General features: G+C 42.1%; 1 protein-coding gene across 1 annotated transcript in view; it reads right to left on the bottom strand.

Moving 5' to 3' along the window:
• Nucleotides 1–18,301, bottom strand: part of PCCA (propionyl-CoA carboxylase subunit alpha) — a 791,250-nt gene that overhangs the window by 680,771 nt on the left and 92,178 nt on the right. Inside the window, exons 3-4 of the mRNA XM_069757971.1 lie at nucleotides 12,706–12,753; nucleotides 9,300–9,368 (exon numbers count right to left, since the gene is read on the bottom strand). Coding sequence (XP_069614072.1) covers nucleotides 9,300–9,368; nucleotides 12,706–12,753 — 117 coding nt within the window. The remainder of the gene's footprint in view (nucleotides 1–9,299; nucleotides 9,369–12,705; nucleotides 12,754–18,301) is intronic.

Below are 18,301 nucleotides of genomic sequence, written 5' to 3'. Positions count from 1 at the left end.
GCGGCCCTGCGCTTAGTTACCCGATGTTTACCCTGGTTACCGGGGACCTCGGGATCGTTGGTCGCTGGAGAGCTGTCTGTGTGAGAGCTCTCCAGCGACCAAACAGCGACGCTGCAGCGATCCAGATCGTTGTCAGTATCGCTGCAGCGTCGCTATGTGTGACGGGGCCTTAACTCCATAGAGAATCTATGGGGTATTGTCAAGAGGAAGATGAGAGACTCCAGACCCAACAATGCAGATAAGCTAAATGCTGCTATCAAAGCAACCTGGGCTTCCATAACACTGCAGCAGTGCCACAAGCTGATTGCCTCCATGACACGCCACACTGATACAGTAATTGATGCAAAAGGAGCCCTGACAAAGTATTGCGTGCATCTGCAGAACATACATTTTGGATTTTAAAATAATTTTCCAAGCTAGTGTTATAAAGTATTCTAAATTACTGAGATAATGAATTTTGGGTTTTCATTGGCTGTAATCCATAATCATCAACATTAACAGAAATAATCACTTGAAATATATAATTCTGTTTGTAATGACTATATAATATACGAGTTTAACTTTTTGTATTGAAGAGCTGAAATGAATTAACTTTTGGATGATATTACAGTTTTGTGAGAAGCACTTGTATATACCTATACTATTTCACCCTATTACTATCTTATTATGTAGCCATCCAGTTTAGTAATAGTCATTATATATTTTAATATACTGGTGGCACACTGGGGTTGAAAACATTCTACAGTTGAAAACTTTTACTGTTATGATCAGTTATGATCAGTGGCGATTCCCTATTTGAACGTGCTCCTGCGTACTGGTCCTGAATGCGCAGATTGACAGGATTGACTACCGATAATACTGAGCATGTGCCGTCTACAGCGTCATTTTGTTGGGATAAAAAAAGCCGGTGGCGGCGCTTGAGCAGTAGCATCTATCGCGTTCCGATAGATGCTACTGCGTAAGCACCGCCATTTTGAGAAAAAAAATTATATATATTTTATAAACAAGGCAATATAATATGCACAAACTGATACAGTCATGGCCAAAAGTATTGACATCCCTGCAATTCTGTCAGATAATACTCAGTTTCTTCCTCAAAATGATTGCAAACACAAATTCTTTGGTATTATGATCTTCATTTAATTTGTCTTAAATGAAAAAACACAAAAGAGAATGAAGCAAAAAGCAAAACATTGATCATTTCACACAAAACTCCAAAAATGGGCCAGACAAAAGTATTGGCACCCTCAGCCTAATACTTGGTTGCACAAGCTTTAGCCAAAATAACTGACCAACCACTTCCGGTAACCATCAACGAGTTTCTTACAATGCTCTGATGAATTTTAGACCATTCTTCTTGGCAAACGGCTCCAGATCCCTGATATTTGAAGGGTGCATTCTCCAAACTGACATTTTAGATCTCTCCACAGGTGTTCTATGGGATTCAGGTCTGGACTCATTGCTGGCCACCTTAGAAGTCTCCAGTGCTTTCTCTCAAACCATTTTCTAGTGCTTTTTGAAGTGTGTTTTGGGTCATTTTCCTGCTGGAAGACCCATGACCTCTGAGGGAGACCCAGCTTTCTCACACTGGGCCCTACATTATGCTGCAAAATTTGTTGGCAGTCTTCAGACTTCATAATGCCATGCACACGGTCAAGCAGTCCAGTGCCAGAGGCAGCAAAGCAACCCCAAAACATCAGGGAACCTCCGACATGTTTGACTATAGGGACTGTGTTCTTTTCTTTGAATGCCTCTTTTTTTCTCCTGTAAACTCTATGTTGATGCCTTTGCCCAAAAAGCTCTACTTTTGTCTCATCTGACCAGAGAACATTCTTCCAAAACGTTTTAGGCTTTTTCAGGTAAGTTTTGGCAAACTTCAGCCTGGCTTTTTTATGTCTTGGGGTATGAAGTGGGGTCTTCCTGGGTCTCCTACCATACAGTCCCTTTTCATTCAGACGCAGACGGATAGTACGGGTTGACACTGTTGTACCCTCGGACCGCAGGGCAGCTTGAACTTGTTTAGATGTTGGTCGAGGTTCTTTATCCAACATTCGCACAATCTTGTGTTGAAATCTCTTGTCAATTTTTCTTTTCCGTCCACATCTAGGGAGGTTAGCCACAGTGCCATGGGCTTTAAACTTCTTGATGACACAGTGCACGGTAGACACAGGAACATTCAGGTCTTTGGAGATGGACTTGTAGCCTTGAGATTGCTCATGCTTCCTCACAATTTGGTTTCTCAAGTCCTCAGACAGTTCTTTGGTCTTCTTTCTTTTCTCCATGCTCAATGTGGTACACACAAGGACACAGGACAGAGGTTGAGTCAACTTTAATCCATGTCAACTGGCTGCAAGTGTGATTTAGTTATTGCCAACACCTGCTAGGTGCCACAGATAAGTTACAGGTGCTGTTAATTACACAAATTAGAGAAGCATCACATGATTTTTCGAACAGTGTCAATACTTTTGTCCACCCCCTTTTTTATGTTTAGTATGGAATTATATCCAATTTGGCTTTAGGACAATTCTTTTTGTGTTTTTCTATTTATGACAAATTAAATGAAGATAATAATACCAAATAATTTGTGTTTGCAATCATTTTCAGGAAGAAACTGAGTATTATCTGACAGAATTGCAAGGGTGTCAATACTTTTGGCCATGACTGTATGTGATAGTGCGCAGGCGCCGCCACCATTATGATGGAGTTATTTTTCTTTCAAATACACAGATTGGTATATTCATTATGTAAACTAGGGTGCAGGTCAGTGACCTGTCAGAAGCCATACACATGAATACCTAATCAGAGAACCACATGACGCCCATCCCCCACCCTCACACCGGCCGTCCCAAAGCATGAGCATACCATTAACTGAAAACAGAAAATGAAGATTAAACAACAACCAAAAGACGAATTTCATCAATCAAGATATAATTTAAATCAGTATAACAGCGCCAGCCTGACACTATCTGTAGGTTACGGTGCACAATCCTGCTGACAGGTTCCCTTTAATTCCTGTGAAGCAGCTGAATGGTTAATACATTTCTTAAATGTGTTGATGAGCCCCTTGTGGGGTGCAGTTTTTAGAATGGTGTCACTTTTGGGTATTTCATGTCATAAGTCTCATCAAATGTGATGAGGTCCGTAAAAAATTTAGGTGGAAAAATGAGAAAAATCGCTTGTCAACTTTTTTTTTTTTTTTAACGATGCAACTATTTTTTTTATTCCATACATCCATGGTTGTACAACAAATCCAGGTAGATGGCCAACATACAATGTCCTGAGTCCACAAGTTCCCTATCTGAGAACGGTAGTTCCACTGGCCCAGGTTGGGGCGAGGAGGGTTAAGCCGCCGTAACTGTGGACGCATGGGATACTTTGCCAGGGAATGCCTGGAACGCTCTAGTCCACATCATCCACGTCCCCAACCAGTGAACACTGTGCTACAATGGGGCTGGAATGCTGAAGGACAGATGATCCCACTCCCTCGACTGGAAGATGCTTATGCGGTACAAGGACAAGAGTCCCAGACTAGATGGGAGACCTCAGCAACCATGAAACAGCATCTGCAGCGAGTTTAGGTAGAGAGCGTGGAGGCTGCGGGGCTCCGTGACTTTCTGTTACACTGATCAAAGAACATCTAGTACCGGGCCAGTGTATTGTTCCCAGCAGCCGGATGTTAGTCAAAGTAGCCGGAGAATCTCTGAACATTCGATGGGCTTGTGTTATGAACTGGTGGTTTAGGAGCAACATGGGACAAGCTCTGAAGGAGGTGGTACCTGTACTGACCGCAGTCCCTAAGCTCAACACAACACTAGAAGTAGCCGTGGGATGTTCCTGTCACTCCCTAGACATCTCGTCACAGCCTGAGAATTAACTACCCCTAAAGATAGAAACAGGAAAACTATCTTGCCTCAGAGAAAATCCCCAAAGGATAGATAGCCCCTCACAAGTAATGACTGAGTGGAGAGGGAAAAGACATACACAGAATGAAACCAGGATGTAGCACAGGAGGCCAGTCTAGCTAGATAGAAAGGACAGGATAGAATACTGTGCGGTCAGTATTAAAAACTACAAAAATACACACAGAGTTTACAAATATCTCCACACCTGACTAAAGGTGTGGAGGGTAAATCTGCTTCCCAGAGCTTCCAGCTTAACGGATTTAATCCATACTGACAAGCTGGACAAAACATAGAATGCACAGAACGAATAAGTCCACAACATGTGGACAGAAAAGAGCAAAGCAAGGACTTATCTTTGCTGAACTGGTCAGGATATCAGGGAAATCCAAGCAGAGATGTGAATCCAACCAGGAACCATTGACAAGTGGCACTGGCTGAAGGGAAGAGCCAGGCATAAATAGCCGAGCAGAAAGACAATCAGTGGAAGCAGCTGCAGACTGCTAAATCCAAGGAGCAGCCATTCCACTTAAAACCACCGGAGGGAGCCCAAGAGCAGAACTCACAAAAGTGCCACTTACAACCATCGGAGGGTGCCCAAGAGCGGAATTCACAACAGGCTTGACTACATTTAGGCTGGGGTCACAGTAGCGGAATGGTGGATGTAGTAGTGCGGCACCTACCAGTAGATGTGTTGCTGGGAAACAACTTAGGAGCAGGGTTGATGTGCTACTGAGTCAATGTCATAACCGAAAGCTAAGGATCAGTTCACACTGCGTCAGCCGAGAGGGAACAGAGCAATCTCAACATGCCGATTATTTCCCTACCAGTGGTGAGTAATGCACAAAATTTAATGACTTACCATGAAGGAATGTGACCTGGGGGAGGTAAATGACATCAGGGAGGAGGCCCAAGGACTTCGAGACACTGGGTCTACCATCACCCTGGCCTGCCCAAATACTGTGCCCCCAGAACATTATTTACCAAGCCACCAAGTGACCATCCCCATAGCTGGGGGTCAGCACTCTGGTGTTGGACGTAATGGATACATGTTCGGTTCTCATCGGGGACGTATGGCGTTTCCCATGTCCAACCGTGAATCAGGGGAGAATATTGAGGACCCCACAGGAGAAACAGACCCCTGTCCCAGCTATCTAAAATACAGAGTCCTTGTCTCAGGGCTTCCCCCCTCATCGGGGAGTTGGCAGGATCTGAAAGATCATATGAGACAAGCTGGGGATGACTACTATGTCGATGTACACCAGGGTGGAATGGGGACTGGAGTTTATTCGCAAGGACATGGAATATGCCTTGGGGAAAATGGATGATACAAAATTTCGTTCTCATGAAGGTGAAACCTCTTACATTCGTGTCCGTAGAGAAAAAAGTGGGGGAGGAGAGTGAGGATATGGTCGCTTACTAAAGACTATAGGACGTAGAGTCCACAGCTCTAAGAGAGAGACATTTTCCAGCACGGAGCACCAGTAGCGTCGATATTGTTGTGTTTTATTAGATATCTTCTTCTTGTGATTTATTAGATATTTTCTTGCTCCTCAGTTCATCCTCAGGAATCAATGTTTACATTCAGTGACAGTAAGCAGATGCAGACAAGCAGGCTAGATCCTATGTAAACCTAAGGCCAGACAGTAGATTGCTAAAGGTACATGTAAAGGTACCTTCACACTGAGCGACTTTAGAACGATAACGATAGCGATCCGTGACGTTGCAGCGTCCTGGTCCTGGATAGCGATATCGTTGTGTTTGACACGCAGCAGCGATCAGGATCCTGCTGTGACATCGCTGGTCGGAGCAGAAAGGCCAGAACTTTATTTCGTCGCTGGATCACCCGCTGACATCGCTGAATCGGCGTGTGTGACGCCGATTCAGCAATGTCTTCACTGGTAACCAGGGTAAACATCGAGTTACTAAGCGCAGGGCCGCGCTTAGTAACCCGATATTTACCCTGGTTACCTTAAAAAAAAAAAAAACACTACATACTTACATTCCGGTGTGTGTCGCGTCCCTCGCAGTCAGCTTCCCGCACTGACTGTGAGCGCCGACCGTAAAGAACAGCAGTGACGTCACCGCTGTGCTCTGCTTTACGGCCGGCCCTAACAGTCAGTGCGGGAAGCTGATGGCGAGGGACGCGACAGACACCGGAATGTAAGTATGTAGTGTTTGTTTTTTTAGGTAACCAGGGTAAACATCGGGTTACTAAGCGCGGCCCTGCGCTTAGTAACCCGATGTTTACCCTGGTTACCCGGGGACCTCGGAATCGTTGGTCGCTGGAGAGCTGTCTGTGTGACAGCTCTCCAGCGACCACACAGCGACGCTGCAGCGATCGGCATCGTTGTCTATATCGCTGCAGCGTCGCTTAATGTGATGGTACCTTAAAGCAATCATCCTATCAATCCATTGTTCTACCAGCCTAGGCCCATTGTGTGGATGGAGATATTAGACCCAAGGGAGCCATCACCACAGGGGGTCTCACATGCAAGCCAGGTCATGGAAGATGCTTTGTCCTGTGAGCTGAAGAAAAATGTTTAAGGGGAAGGGAGAAACCGAGACAGCGCTGGTCAACTTAGGCCATGTGCACACGTTCAGGTTTTTTCGCGCTAAAAACGCTATAAAAACTCATTAAAAATGCATACATTTTGCATTCTATTATTTAGAATGCATTCTGCATGTTTTGTGCACATGGAAAAAAAAGCATCGCGGTAAAAAAAATGAGCATGTTCATTATTTTTGCGGATTTTCTGCGTTTTTCCCGCAATTCTATGCATTTGGGAAAAAAACGCACAAACGCGTAAAAAATGCATTTCTGGCAGAAATGTCCGGTTTTTGTCGGGAAAATTTCTGCAAGAACCTGACGTGTGCACATACCCAGAAATCCGCATGCATTTTTTTCGCCTTTTTGACGCGTTTTTGGTGCGTTTTTTCTCAAATGCATAGAACTGCGGGAAAGACGCAGAAAATCCGCAAAATTAATGAACATGCTGCTTTTTTTTACCGCGATACGTTTTTTTCGCGGAAAAAAAACGCATCATGTGCACAAAAATTGCAGAATGCATTCTAAATGATAGGATGCATATGTCTGCGGTTTCTATTGCGGTTTTATCGCGAAAAAAAACGCGAAAAAACCTGAACGTGTTAACATACCCTTAACCCTTATAACTTTCTACCAAAAAAAAATAAATGGTTTCAAAAATTGTGCTGATGTAAAGTAGACTTGTGGGAAATGTTATTTTTTAAACTATTTTGTGCGATATAACGCTCTGATTTAAGGGCATAAGAATTCAAAGTTTGAAAATTGCTAAATTTTCCAAAATTGTCACATTAACTTAATTTTTACAATTAAATGCAAGTGATATTGAAGACCTTTTACCATTAAAGTGAAGTACAACATGTCACAAAAAAATCTCAATCAGTGGAATACTTGAGAGTTACTACCAGTGAAGAGCGAATATACTCGTTACTCGTGATTTCTCGAGCACGCTCGGGGGTCCTTCAAGTATTTTTTAGTCCTTGGAAATTTCGTTTTTATTGCCGCAGCTGAATGATTTACATTTGTAAAGTACATGTGGGGTACTGACCTTTCCCGGCGCCTGCGCACTACAGTACTTTGCTCTACCCTCAACAGGGCAGACAAAGTACGCCTGCGCCAGAGCCGCAGCATGAAGACAAGAAGAGGACGTCATCGTAAGAAAATAGGAGGCCCCGGAAAGGACCGCGACGCCCATCGGACGGGACCGCAGCGGGACCGCCCCTGGGTGAGTATAATCTAACCTCTTTTTCTCATCTTTCAGGATACATCAGGGGCTTATCTACAGCATTACAGAATGCTAGAGCAAAAAAGATAAGGTCTGCACCCACTACCACGTCAGGAATGGTGCAAAAGTATAGAGGTAAGTGCCACTAATAACACAAATCATATAAGAAAAAAGCACTAATAAATACCAAATATAAAAGCAACAAAGTTTATTAAATATATTTAGAGTAAGAACACAAAATAAACAAAAAAGGGAATGTGACAGGGTGAGCCAGAAGCAGGTGGCACCAAACAGAGACAGGTTCCCTCAGGTATGTACATACACATCAGTAAATTATGCTCAGGACTAGATAAACCGATACAATGTGCAGAGATACATATATGCACAAAGAGAGTGTGGGGGGCTGTATACCACCTGTACACCGAGACAGGTGGTATACAGCCCCCCACACTCTCTTTGTGCATATATGTATCTCTGCACATTGTATCGGTTTATCTAGTCCTGAGCATAATTTACTGATGTGTATGTACATACCTGAGGGAACCTGTCTCTGTTTGGTGCCACCTGCTTCTGGCTCACCCTGTCACATTCCCTTTTTTGTTTATTTTGTGTTCTTACTCTAAATATATTTAATAAACTTTGTTGCTTTTATATTTGGTATTTATTAGTGCTTTTTTCTTATATGATTTGTAGCATTACAGAATGCTGTAGATAAGCCCCTGATGCCGGTGGGCTTAGCTCATCTTCGATTTTGGGGGCGGCAAGGCAGTAAAGGGGAGGGCAATACAGCTGAACAGACAGTGCTAGGAGAGGAAGAGAGCTGATAGAAGGGTGAGTAATGTACCACAGCAAAACTCAGCTGTGCTGCCCCTCCCCCCACAAGAACCTTCTCTGAAAGGCGTTTGTCACGTGTGTTTCTAACCATTCAGGAGGTTAGACCAAGAGATTAGAGCGATTTCATTACATCTCACATATTGACAAACCTACCCCGAGCTATGGTGGGGTGTGTTCTTCTTAGCTTTGACCCTTGCTGTCTGTTTATGATTAGTCAGCAGCAAATAGGAAGAAAAAGTATACACCTCCAGTAAAAACACCCACTTAGATATCGCAATCAAAGTATTTGGCACCTAACGAGAACTTTTTTGTTTTATTCACTACAGATCAACAAAAATAATAATGAAAAAAAAAGTGTTATTCCGCTCTGCAGCCACTATGACATCGGGTGTCTTTCAATAAAATTATTCCAAATAAAGTCAGATGACAGGTTTTCCTTAAAAGCCACAGGTTCTGAGACCAAAGACACAAATGGAGATCAAATTGACTTAGTTTGTGTTTTTCTTCTAGTCAAAACTAGATAAATGCAGTATGAATAGAACTTACATAGTTCACAAGGGAAGGAAGCTCTATCACCCAAAACATAATACCTTGCAAACATTAGGTCTAGTTCATCTTTATTTATAACAAACCGTAAACCTTTCAGAAGAGGTTACGTATAAAAAAAAAAAAAAAAAGGGTAGTGTCATCAGGTCTAATGGATCCTTATAATCATGTGTATGCTTATGTTGTGTCATTTTGTGATAGATCCAGTCTAAGTTGAATGTTACAATTAAAGCAGAAAAAGGTTACTCACTGCTGCCGAATCCACATCACTGTGTACAGCCACTGTTTTTATACCCATTTTTCTGCAAGTCTTGATTACCTGGTGGTATAGAGATTGATTTTCTTTAGCATGTAGGCATAATTTCAGCATAAATATATTAAGATATGGCAAAAAAAAAGTGTTAATTACTTATGCTACTGTGATAGATTACTCAGTACTCCTTGTTCTTAAGGTACCTCCACGCTGATCAACTTTCCAACGATCACGACCAGCGATACGACCTGGCCATGATCGTTGGAAAGTCCTTGTGTGGTCGCTGGAGAGCTGTCACACAGACAGCTCTCCAGCGACCAACGATGCCGAAGTCCCCGGGTAACCAGGGTAAACATCGGGTTACTAAGCGCAGAGCTGCGCTTAGTAACCCGATGTTTACCCTGGTTACCATTGTAAAAGTAAAAAAAAAAAAAAAAAAAACACTACATACTTACATTTCGGTGTCTGTCACGTCCCTCGCCCTCAGCTTCCCACACTGACTGTGTGAGCGCCGGCCGTAAAGCAGAGCACAGCGGTGACGTCACCACTGTGCTTTACGGCCGGCGCTCACAGTCAGTGCGGGAAGCTGACGGCGAGGGACGTGACAAGACACCGGAATGTGAGTGAGTATGTAGTGTTTTTTTTTTTTTTTTATACTTGTACAATGCTAACCAGGGTAAACATCGGGTTACTAAGCGCGGCCCTGCGCTTAGTAACCCGATGTTTACCCTGGTTACCCGGGGACTCATCGCTGGATCGGCGTCACACACGCCGATCCAGAGATGACAGCGGGTGACCTGACGACAAAATAAAGTTCTGGCCTTCTAGCTCCGACCAGCGATGTCACAGCAGGATCCTGATCGCTGCTGCGTGTGAAACACAACGAGATTGCTATCCAGGACGCTGCAACGTCACGGATCGCTATCGTTATCGTTCAAAAGTTTCTCAGTGTGATGGTACCTTTAGACCTAACTAAGCATCACGGAAAGCCAAAACTTAGGATGTTGCTATGGTCAAGAACGCTGCAAAATAAATACTAGCTACCATTCTTTGGGCTTCAAAACTATGGAATAAAAAATTGCTAAAAGATCATGGGGTCTAATCTGCAAGCAGAGAGTTCTGGAGCATGAGGAACGGAGCAGATTATTATATACGGTAGTTTTGTGGAAATATACTCAGCATAGCATTAAAACTACTCAATGAATAGGATTCCAGTAGACAGGCTTACTGAATGATTGATAAAGTATGACTATGGTTACAAAGAAAGCTGTTCAACAAGTAGGAACCACCACTGGTTTCCTAGGTAAAGAAAGAGAAGCTATTTAAGCATTACCCCAAATCCCAATACTTTGGGATGTGTGACAGGGTCACTAGCACAGTGTAAGAGGGGAGATATGTGTCACTGCACATGTTGATGTCAGTGGTATGAAACCAGGATATTTTTCCTCCAGCACACTAAGTGTTGGGAGGGTTAAAGTAAGCTGGCTGCATACATGGGCTGGTTTTATATGAGCACTCAGTGTGAGGGAGAGTGCTCACCATATCATATCTCTTCCTGCAGCTGACACCGGCAAGTGTACTAGCAGGACCTGCGGTGATGTCACAATCATGTGATCATCACATAGTCCTGGTTAAATACCTGGACTTGTGAGACAGTCTGGGTGATGTCTTGGGAGAGGAAGTACTCCCACATAGCTCCAAGGAGGAGTGGAGGACATGGACCACAACTTTTTTGCAATTGTGGTTGTAGATTAAACACAAGTAATACTGAATGCCTCCCACAAAACTACATAGTAATTTGCTGACTACCGGTAGGATTGTATGTACATTGTGATACGATCCCTTTAAAATCTTGGTCATAAAGCTTGTAGAAGGAACTCCAGTGACTTTTTATTTCACCTTGAAGAAGCCACACGTGATGTGGCAAAAACGCCTGGGGACATGTAGACTTCCTACTTTCACTAAGGTTACTGTGATTTTATATGGCATTTTATTTTTTGCAACACCACAGCAGAAATATAAAATCCAACGTCAAGCAATAAAGCATATTAGTTTTAATATATACATCTGCTTTGTTACACTATACAATTGCACTTTATGACATGTAGTCCAATTATATTTTTTGCATTGGCCATGAATGTTTGTTTGCTAGCAGTTTCTCTGGCCACTTTTAGCGAGTGATTTTTGAGTGTGACAAATTGGTGTGCTTTAATTGGTTTTTAAAGCACCACTTCAGCATTTTTTATTATTTCACAGTCAGAGTGGCATCACTAATGTCTATTTCCTGCCCCTAGTAAAATACTTGTCAGCTGCGGTCTTCTGCTCTTCCCAGCGCCATTCCAGCATTTTGAGTCCGCAGTTTCTGATAAGCCAGAAGTCAGAGCCAATCGTCTCAATGCGAGTCTATGAAATCTTTGTGGTGCCTTACCGATATGCATTGGTTCTTGTGTTTTGCATTGAAGCTTTAATAAATTTTTTATTTTAAAATGATACCCATTAGTGCGCACTGTTATTTATATACCTTTTGGTCTTTTAAGGTCCTGCAAATTGATTTGCCCATCACTATTGAAGAGGATCTTTCATCATATTTTTCCTGCTGAAATGGAAATACAGTGTATACCCTGATCTCTAGTTCTAACCTTGTGAGTGATTAGAAAGTTCTGGTACAACTAGTTATTGCTCGGAAGTGAGATCAGAGTAGGGCGCCATTAAATCTAACGCAGGAGTATCCCAGAATAGTCAGGTAACTCTTGTGAGACATAATGAATTCCCGCTTCTGTTCTCACTGCAGAGCGAGTACAAGCTGGCTGAGCACGACAGACTCAAGTGTGATTAATGACATCTCTGAGCTCCAAACTGCAGACAGGCAGTGTGATGAGAGGGGCAATACAGCAGAGGTTACAGTGCTAGGAGAGGAGAAGAGCCAATAGAAGGGTTTGTAATGTAATACAGCTAAACTCAGCTGTGCTGACCCTTCCTACCAGACTGCTGTGACTATCTAAAAGGTGTTAGTCATCTGCGTGTTACTCCAAGCACTTTCTAATAATCCATGAGGTTAGAAAATCAGGGCTGTCAGATATACATCTGACACAGAGAAACCTACTTTAAACTATTAAAGGGCTTTAAAAAAAAAAACAGACAAAGTGGTTTGCATTAAAGATTGCAAGATTCCGATATTTTTTTTTTTTTTTTAATAATAATCGAAATACATTAACAAAAAAATGAAACTTTTTTTTAGAAATACATGTAGCACAAAAACCTAATTTACACAACAGGTCATTTTCGGATGATGGCTTCCCTTTAAGAGCAGCAAAGTAACAGGCAATCATCATTTTGCAGCTCCTGGTTACAGTGTAGCTATAGATCGGCCCAGTAACTTTAAAATTGTAGTGAAGACACTTACCCTGCAAGCAATTTCTCCTCTGTTAGCTATCAAAATTTTTTCAAATGTCTATAAAAGAAGAAAAAAAAAAGTTAATTTTTACTTTGAAACAAAAAATAAAAAGCCATCTATTCATCATGAAGAATATGCTAGAGAATATACACGAGTAATGCGATCACTAAATGTTAGTGAAACAAGATGCAGCATTATTCAAAGACTTTACATCTTTGGTAGTTTTTTCTAATTACACAATGAAAAAAAAAAGCAGATACTTTGATCCTATAAGTACCCCCACAATATTGATAGTAACAAAAAAAAATGCCCTAACATGCCAATGTGCATTGACTACTAGGATTTAGTCTCAAGATTTAAAGTAAAAAGAATTTGTAAAAAAAAAATATATATATTAATTTAATAAAAATGATGTAGTATAATTTTAATATGTTTAAATTGTACAAATTGTCAAATTAATCAAAAAGATGTTTTGCTTAGTGCACCTTTCAGAAATATTAGACGCTAAATTCTAAATTCACTATGATCTATCAAAAAAGTAATTATTAATTACGGTATATTATCAATACAAAGACATGAAAAAAATGAGTAAGAGCAGGAAGAAGGGATACATGATGTGGAGCAAGATCTGATGACACGCTGTTACATTTGTATGGGCTATAATAAATGTCATAAATAAAAATGCATCCAATATATAAGATATATAATAATCTTGCCACAAGAGAACTCTTTAATGCAATTCAACAATCTACGCCATTGCAGAGATGCAAACCTTAGGACATATGATGAAAAAAAAACAACTTATTTAGATTATAGTAAACTCAGTCTTATCCCAAAGTGCAAAAATTATTAATCTCACACAAAATACACAAAAAGTGAATCATACCATGTCATTCTACCGTATGATACCAAGCAGCATGTCCACCAGGAGCACCAAACTAATGTCGGCAGTGTGACAGCCATCATGGCCAAAATATCCAAATGCATTGTATGAATTGTAGCTATAATTACAAATCATATTACGATCAGGTTCAAGATTATATAAAACAATGGTCACAGATTTTTTTAAAATTGAAAATCCAATGGCCATATAAATACTAACAATATTTCAGCTACTTGAAATTAGTGATTTGGCCAAAAGTATACTCTGGACCTGTATCTACTGATATTGTATATCAGAGCATGCATACTTTTTTTCTTCAATAAATCATATGCTTGTGCTGGGTTCTGCATGACTTGACCTTTATTAGTTCACAGGGCATTTGTGAATAAAAGGTCTGCTATGGTAAGACACCTAGGGACAGATTCATTATCGGATTTGTACCTTTTTTTGTTTTCCGCCTGTTTTTTTGTGCTCTCAAGTCTTTCAATTTGCACCTTTTTAAAGTCTATTTTATGTGTTCGCTTTCTGTCTGTTTTTTTTTTTTTTTTAATTAGTCATTTTGGAAATAGTTTCCAGAAGTTGTGGCTAGTTCAGCAATTGCGACAAATGCAGAACATGCGACTTTTAGGCTATGTGCACACGTTCAGGATTTCTCGCAGAAAATTCCTGAGAAGAAACTGACATTTTCTGCAAGAAATCCACAAGAAAACCGCATGCGTTTTTGCCGCGTTTTTTTCCGGACACTTCCCAATGCAGTTTTTAGTGGGAAATCTGCAAAAATACCGCAAAATTAATGAACATGCTGCGTTTTTTACCGCAATGCGTTTTTTTTGCGGAAAAAAATGCATCATGTGCACAAAAGATGCGGAATTCATTCTAAATGATGGGATGCTTATTGTATGCTTTTTTTTGCGGTTTTATAGCGTTTTTATCAGGAAAAACCGCAAAAAAACCGCAACGTGTGCACACAGCCTTACGCCCAGCCCCCAACTTCCTCTGCATGACTGAAGGCACAAGGCTTGACTACACAATCCGGGAGCTGTCGGTCATGCAGACTACGAGTGGGGAATAATGCAGAGAAAGGAGATGCATGGGAAGTACTTAGAGGCCATTGTAGCTACCACAGGCTGAACTTGATAGGACATCAACATCAGTAAAAAATAAAAGAATTAAAAAGTTTTTTTTTTAAAAAAAATATACATTTGGCATCTTTTTTTCTTGTAAAATAAACATGTACCAATTATTTTGTTGGATCTTGTTTTCACCTGTTTTTGGTCATCCATGTGGCCGAGATTTTACATCCGTGCATGATCAGCTTGAACACAGGAACTCAATTTTTATGAGCTAGAATATTCTTCCCAATTAATTAAAGGGAACCTGTCACCCCGTTTTTTGAGATTGAGCTATAAATACTGTTAAGTAGGGCCTGCGCTGTGTGTTCCTATAGTGTATGTAGTGTACCCCGATTCCCCACCTATGCTGAGAAATAACTTACCAAAGTCGCCGTTTTCGCCTGTCAATCAGGCTGGTCAGGTCGGGAGGGCGTGTTCACAGCGCTGATTCTTCCTCAGCTTTACGTTGGTGGCGTAGTGGTGAACAAGCAGCGCGCGATCTGCGCTGTCATCCCTTTCGTCGGTGGGGGCGGCCATCTTCCTGGGGCCGCGCGTGCGCAGATCGAGTGCTCTGCTGCACGGGGCTTCAGGAAAATGGCCGCGGGATGCCGCGCGTGCGCATTAGAGATCGCGGCGGCCATTTTCCCAAAGCCGAGATGCAAACTCGGCTTTGGGAAAATGGCCGCCGCGATCTCTAATGCGCACGCGCGGCATCCCGCGGCCATTCTCCTGAAGCCCCGTGCAGCAGAGCACTCGATCTGCGCACGCGCGGCCCCAGGAAGATGGCCGCCCCCACCGACGAAAGGGATGACAGCGCAGATCGCGCGCTGCTTGTTCACCACTACGCCACCAACGTAAAGCTGAGGAAGAACCAGCGATGTCACCACGCCCTCCCGACCTGACCAGCCTGATTGACAGGCGAAAACGGCGACTTTGGTAAGTTATTTCTCAGCATAGGTGGGGAATCGGGGTACACTACATACACTATAGGAACACACAGCGCAGGCCCTATTTAACAGTATTTATAGCTCAATCTCAAAAAACGGGGTGACAGGTTCCCTTTAAACTCTGAAGGTTTATTGCTTATTGGAATGGTTTTGAAGCAGGTATGTAAATGCCTCCACAGGTCTATGGTACTGTTGTAGGCTTCTCTATAGGACAGGAAAGTATTAACACCTTAACGACCGCTGACACACCTTTTAATGGCGCTGAGAAATAAGTCAATAGTGCCCTCTAGCGTCAGAAAATCTCTGGGGTTTCAGCTACCTAGGTGTAGCTGAGACTCTTGGGAACGTGATCAGGGCCGTTTTTTCCGGTCCTGTGTTACGTGATCGCAGTTATTAGCCAAATAATGGTGATCACGGTTTAAAAAAAAAAAAGTCAGATTAAAAAGAAATGATGTCACTTCCCCCCTCCACGCTACCTCTGTACTGACGATATTCCCCAGCCCACCTCCCCCTATTCCTGGAGCAAAATGGAGGCCACATGCACAGAGCACCTGACGAAATCTGCCAGTCGGCACCTGGTAACAGCAGGGATTTTTTCCATTGATCCCTGACTCACAGTGATCAAAAGCCCAATATTTGTCATCCCCTAGTCAGATTTTTTTTTTTTTTTTTAGAATTTCTTTCTTTCTTTGGTTAGGGTTGTATAAATAAACAAATATAAAACTTATAAATAAACTAAAAAAAATAAAAATTGCTACTGTTAAGTTAGGTTTGTATGTTTTGTTAGGCATTTGCGCGGAGGAGGCGTACACCCTGCTTTGCTCTGACAGTGAAACAATCTCCTTCTGAAGCAGAACAGTGGTCAGCCAGTGACGAATCCTCTTCCTCCATGGGATCTTATAGCCTGATGATAATGGAGTCAGTCGTCACTGCTGAATTGACAGAGGCAGGACCAAGTTCCGCAATCCCCCCTCCATTGTCATATCCAGAAAATGCATTTTTTTCTTTTTCTTTTTAGCAGTCCTTGGAATAAAATTTGATGTCACCAATTTTTTTTTCCCCCTTTGAATTTTTCCATATTTTAGTTACCCCAGTAGTCCTACAATTGTCATGGTAGGGAGCTGGGAGGTTTTTTTTAGAGTCTTTTGTTAGCGCCATTAATTCATTTCTTACTCGAGTTGATCGGAACGACAATATCACATCTCGTGTTGTATTTGGTCGGAGATTGATCGGTTTGCGGATTCTAAAAGTCTTTTCTATCAAATTTTTTCCTTTCGCTTGTGGGAGAAGGTGAGAAATCATTTTTGTAAAGTAGTTTGCTAATTGGGAAGAGTGGATTAACTCTGGGACACCTCTAACTTTGCGATTATTTTCCCTCTTTATGTCCTTGTAGCCGGCGAGACAAGCCTTAAGGCCCCTTCACATTAAGCGACGCTGCAGCGATACCGACAACGATCCCGATCGCTGCAGCGTCGCTGTTTGGTCGCTGGAGAGCTGTCACACAGACAGCTCTCCAGCGACCAACGATGCCGGTAACCAGGGTAAACATCGGGTAACTAAGCGCAGGGCCGCGCTTAGTAACCCGATGTTTACCCTGGATACCATGCTAAAAGTTAAAAAAAACAAACACTAGATACTTACCTACCGCTGTCTGTCCTCCAGCGCTGCGCTCTGCTTCTCTGCTCTCCTCCTGTACTGTCTGTGAGCTGGAAAGCAGAGCGGTGACGTCACCGCTCTGCTTTCCGGCTCACAGCCAGTACAGGAGGAGTGCAGAGCGCAGCGCTGGAGGACAGACAGCGTTAGGTAAGTATCTAGTGTTTTTTTTTTTTTTACTTTTAGCATGGTAACCAGGGTAAACATCGGGTTACTAAGCGCGGCCCTGCGCTTAGTTACCCGATGTTTACCCTGGTTACCAGTGAAGACATCGCTGGATCGGTGTCACACACGCCGATCCAGCGATGTCTCCAGGGAGTCCAGCGACGAAATAAAGTTCTGGACTTTATTCAGCGACCAACGATCTCCCAGCAGGGGCCTGATCGTTGGTCGCTGTCACACAGAACGATTTCATTAACGATATCGTTGCTACGTCACAAATAGCAACGATATCGTTAACAATATCGTTATGTGTGAAGGTACCTTTAAAGGACGATATGTCATTTTGAATTTGTTTCAGAGAATCTGAGTAAACAAATAGATCTTGAGGAATTGTAAGCAAGGGGGTCTTACTATTTTTTGCGTTAGTGATCAGGTCATTGAGTGTGTGTGTGGGAATGAAGTCGGAGCAATAAACGGATAGAATCAGTTGTTTTAGGTAATAGTAGCAATAGTTCTTTAAGAGCCTCTTTATGAAGATCTCAGTAGATTCAGTTCATCAGGTTTTAGAGAATCGGGTTTCAACAAGTCTATTTTCCCCATATACACATGTTTGTTTCTTATAGTGTCAATTGAAGTTAATAGGGCTTTGCATATATTCATCAGTAAAATTTCAGAAGCAGAAATATCGTCAATTCTGGTAAATAATCACTAGTCTCATTGCAAGGTTGCTTCTGTTCAAGATTATCATTACCATTATTTTAATTTTTTGAAACTTTTCCTGAATAGTTTGAATTCTCAGATTTAATGGACCCCTCTGAAAACAGATTTGAAGAGGCCATTTCCTCAGA

Source organism: Ranitomeya imitator, chromosome 3 (genome assembly GCF_032444005.1).
Source record: "Ranitomeya imitator isolate aRanImi1 chromosome 3, aRanImi1.pri, whole genome shotgun sequence".
NCBI lineage: Eukaryota > Metazoa > Chordata > Amphibia > Anura > Dendrobatidae > Ranitomeya > Ranitomeya imitator.
This window is presented reverse-complemented; position numbering and strand designations above follow the sequence as displayed.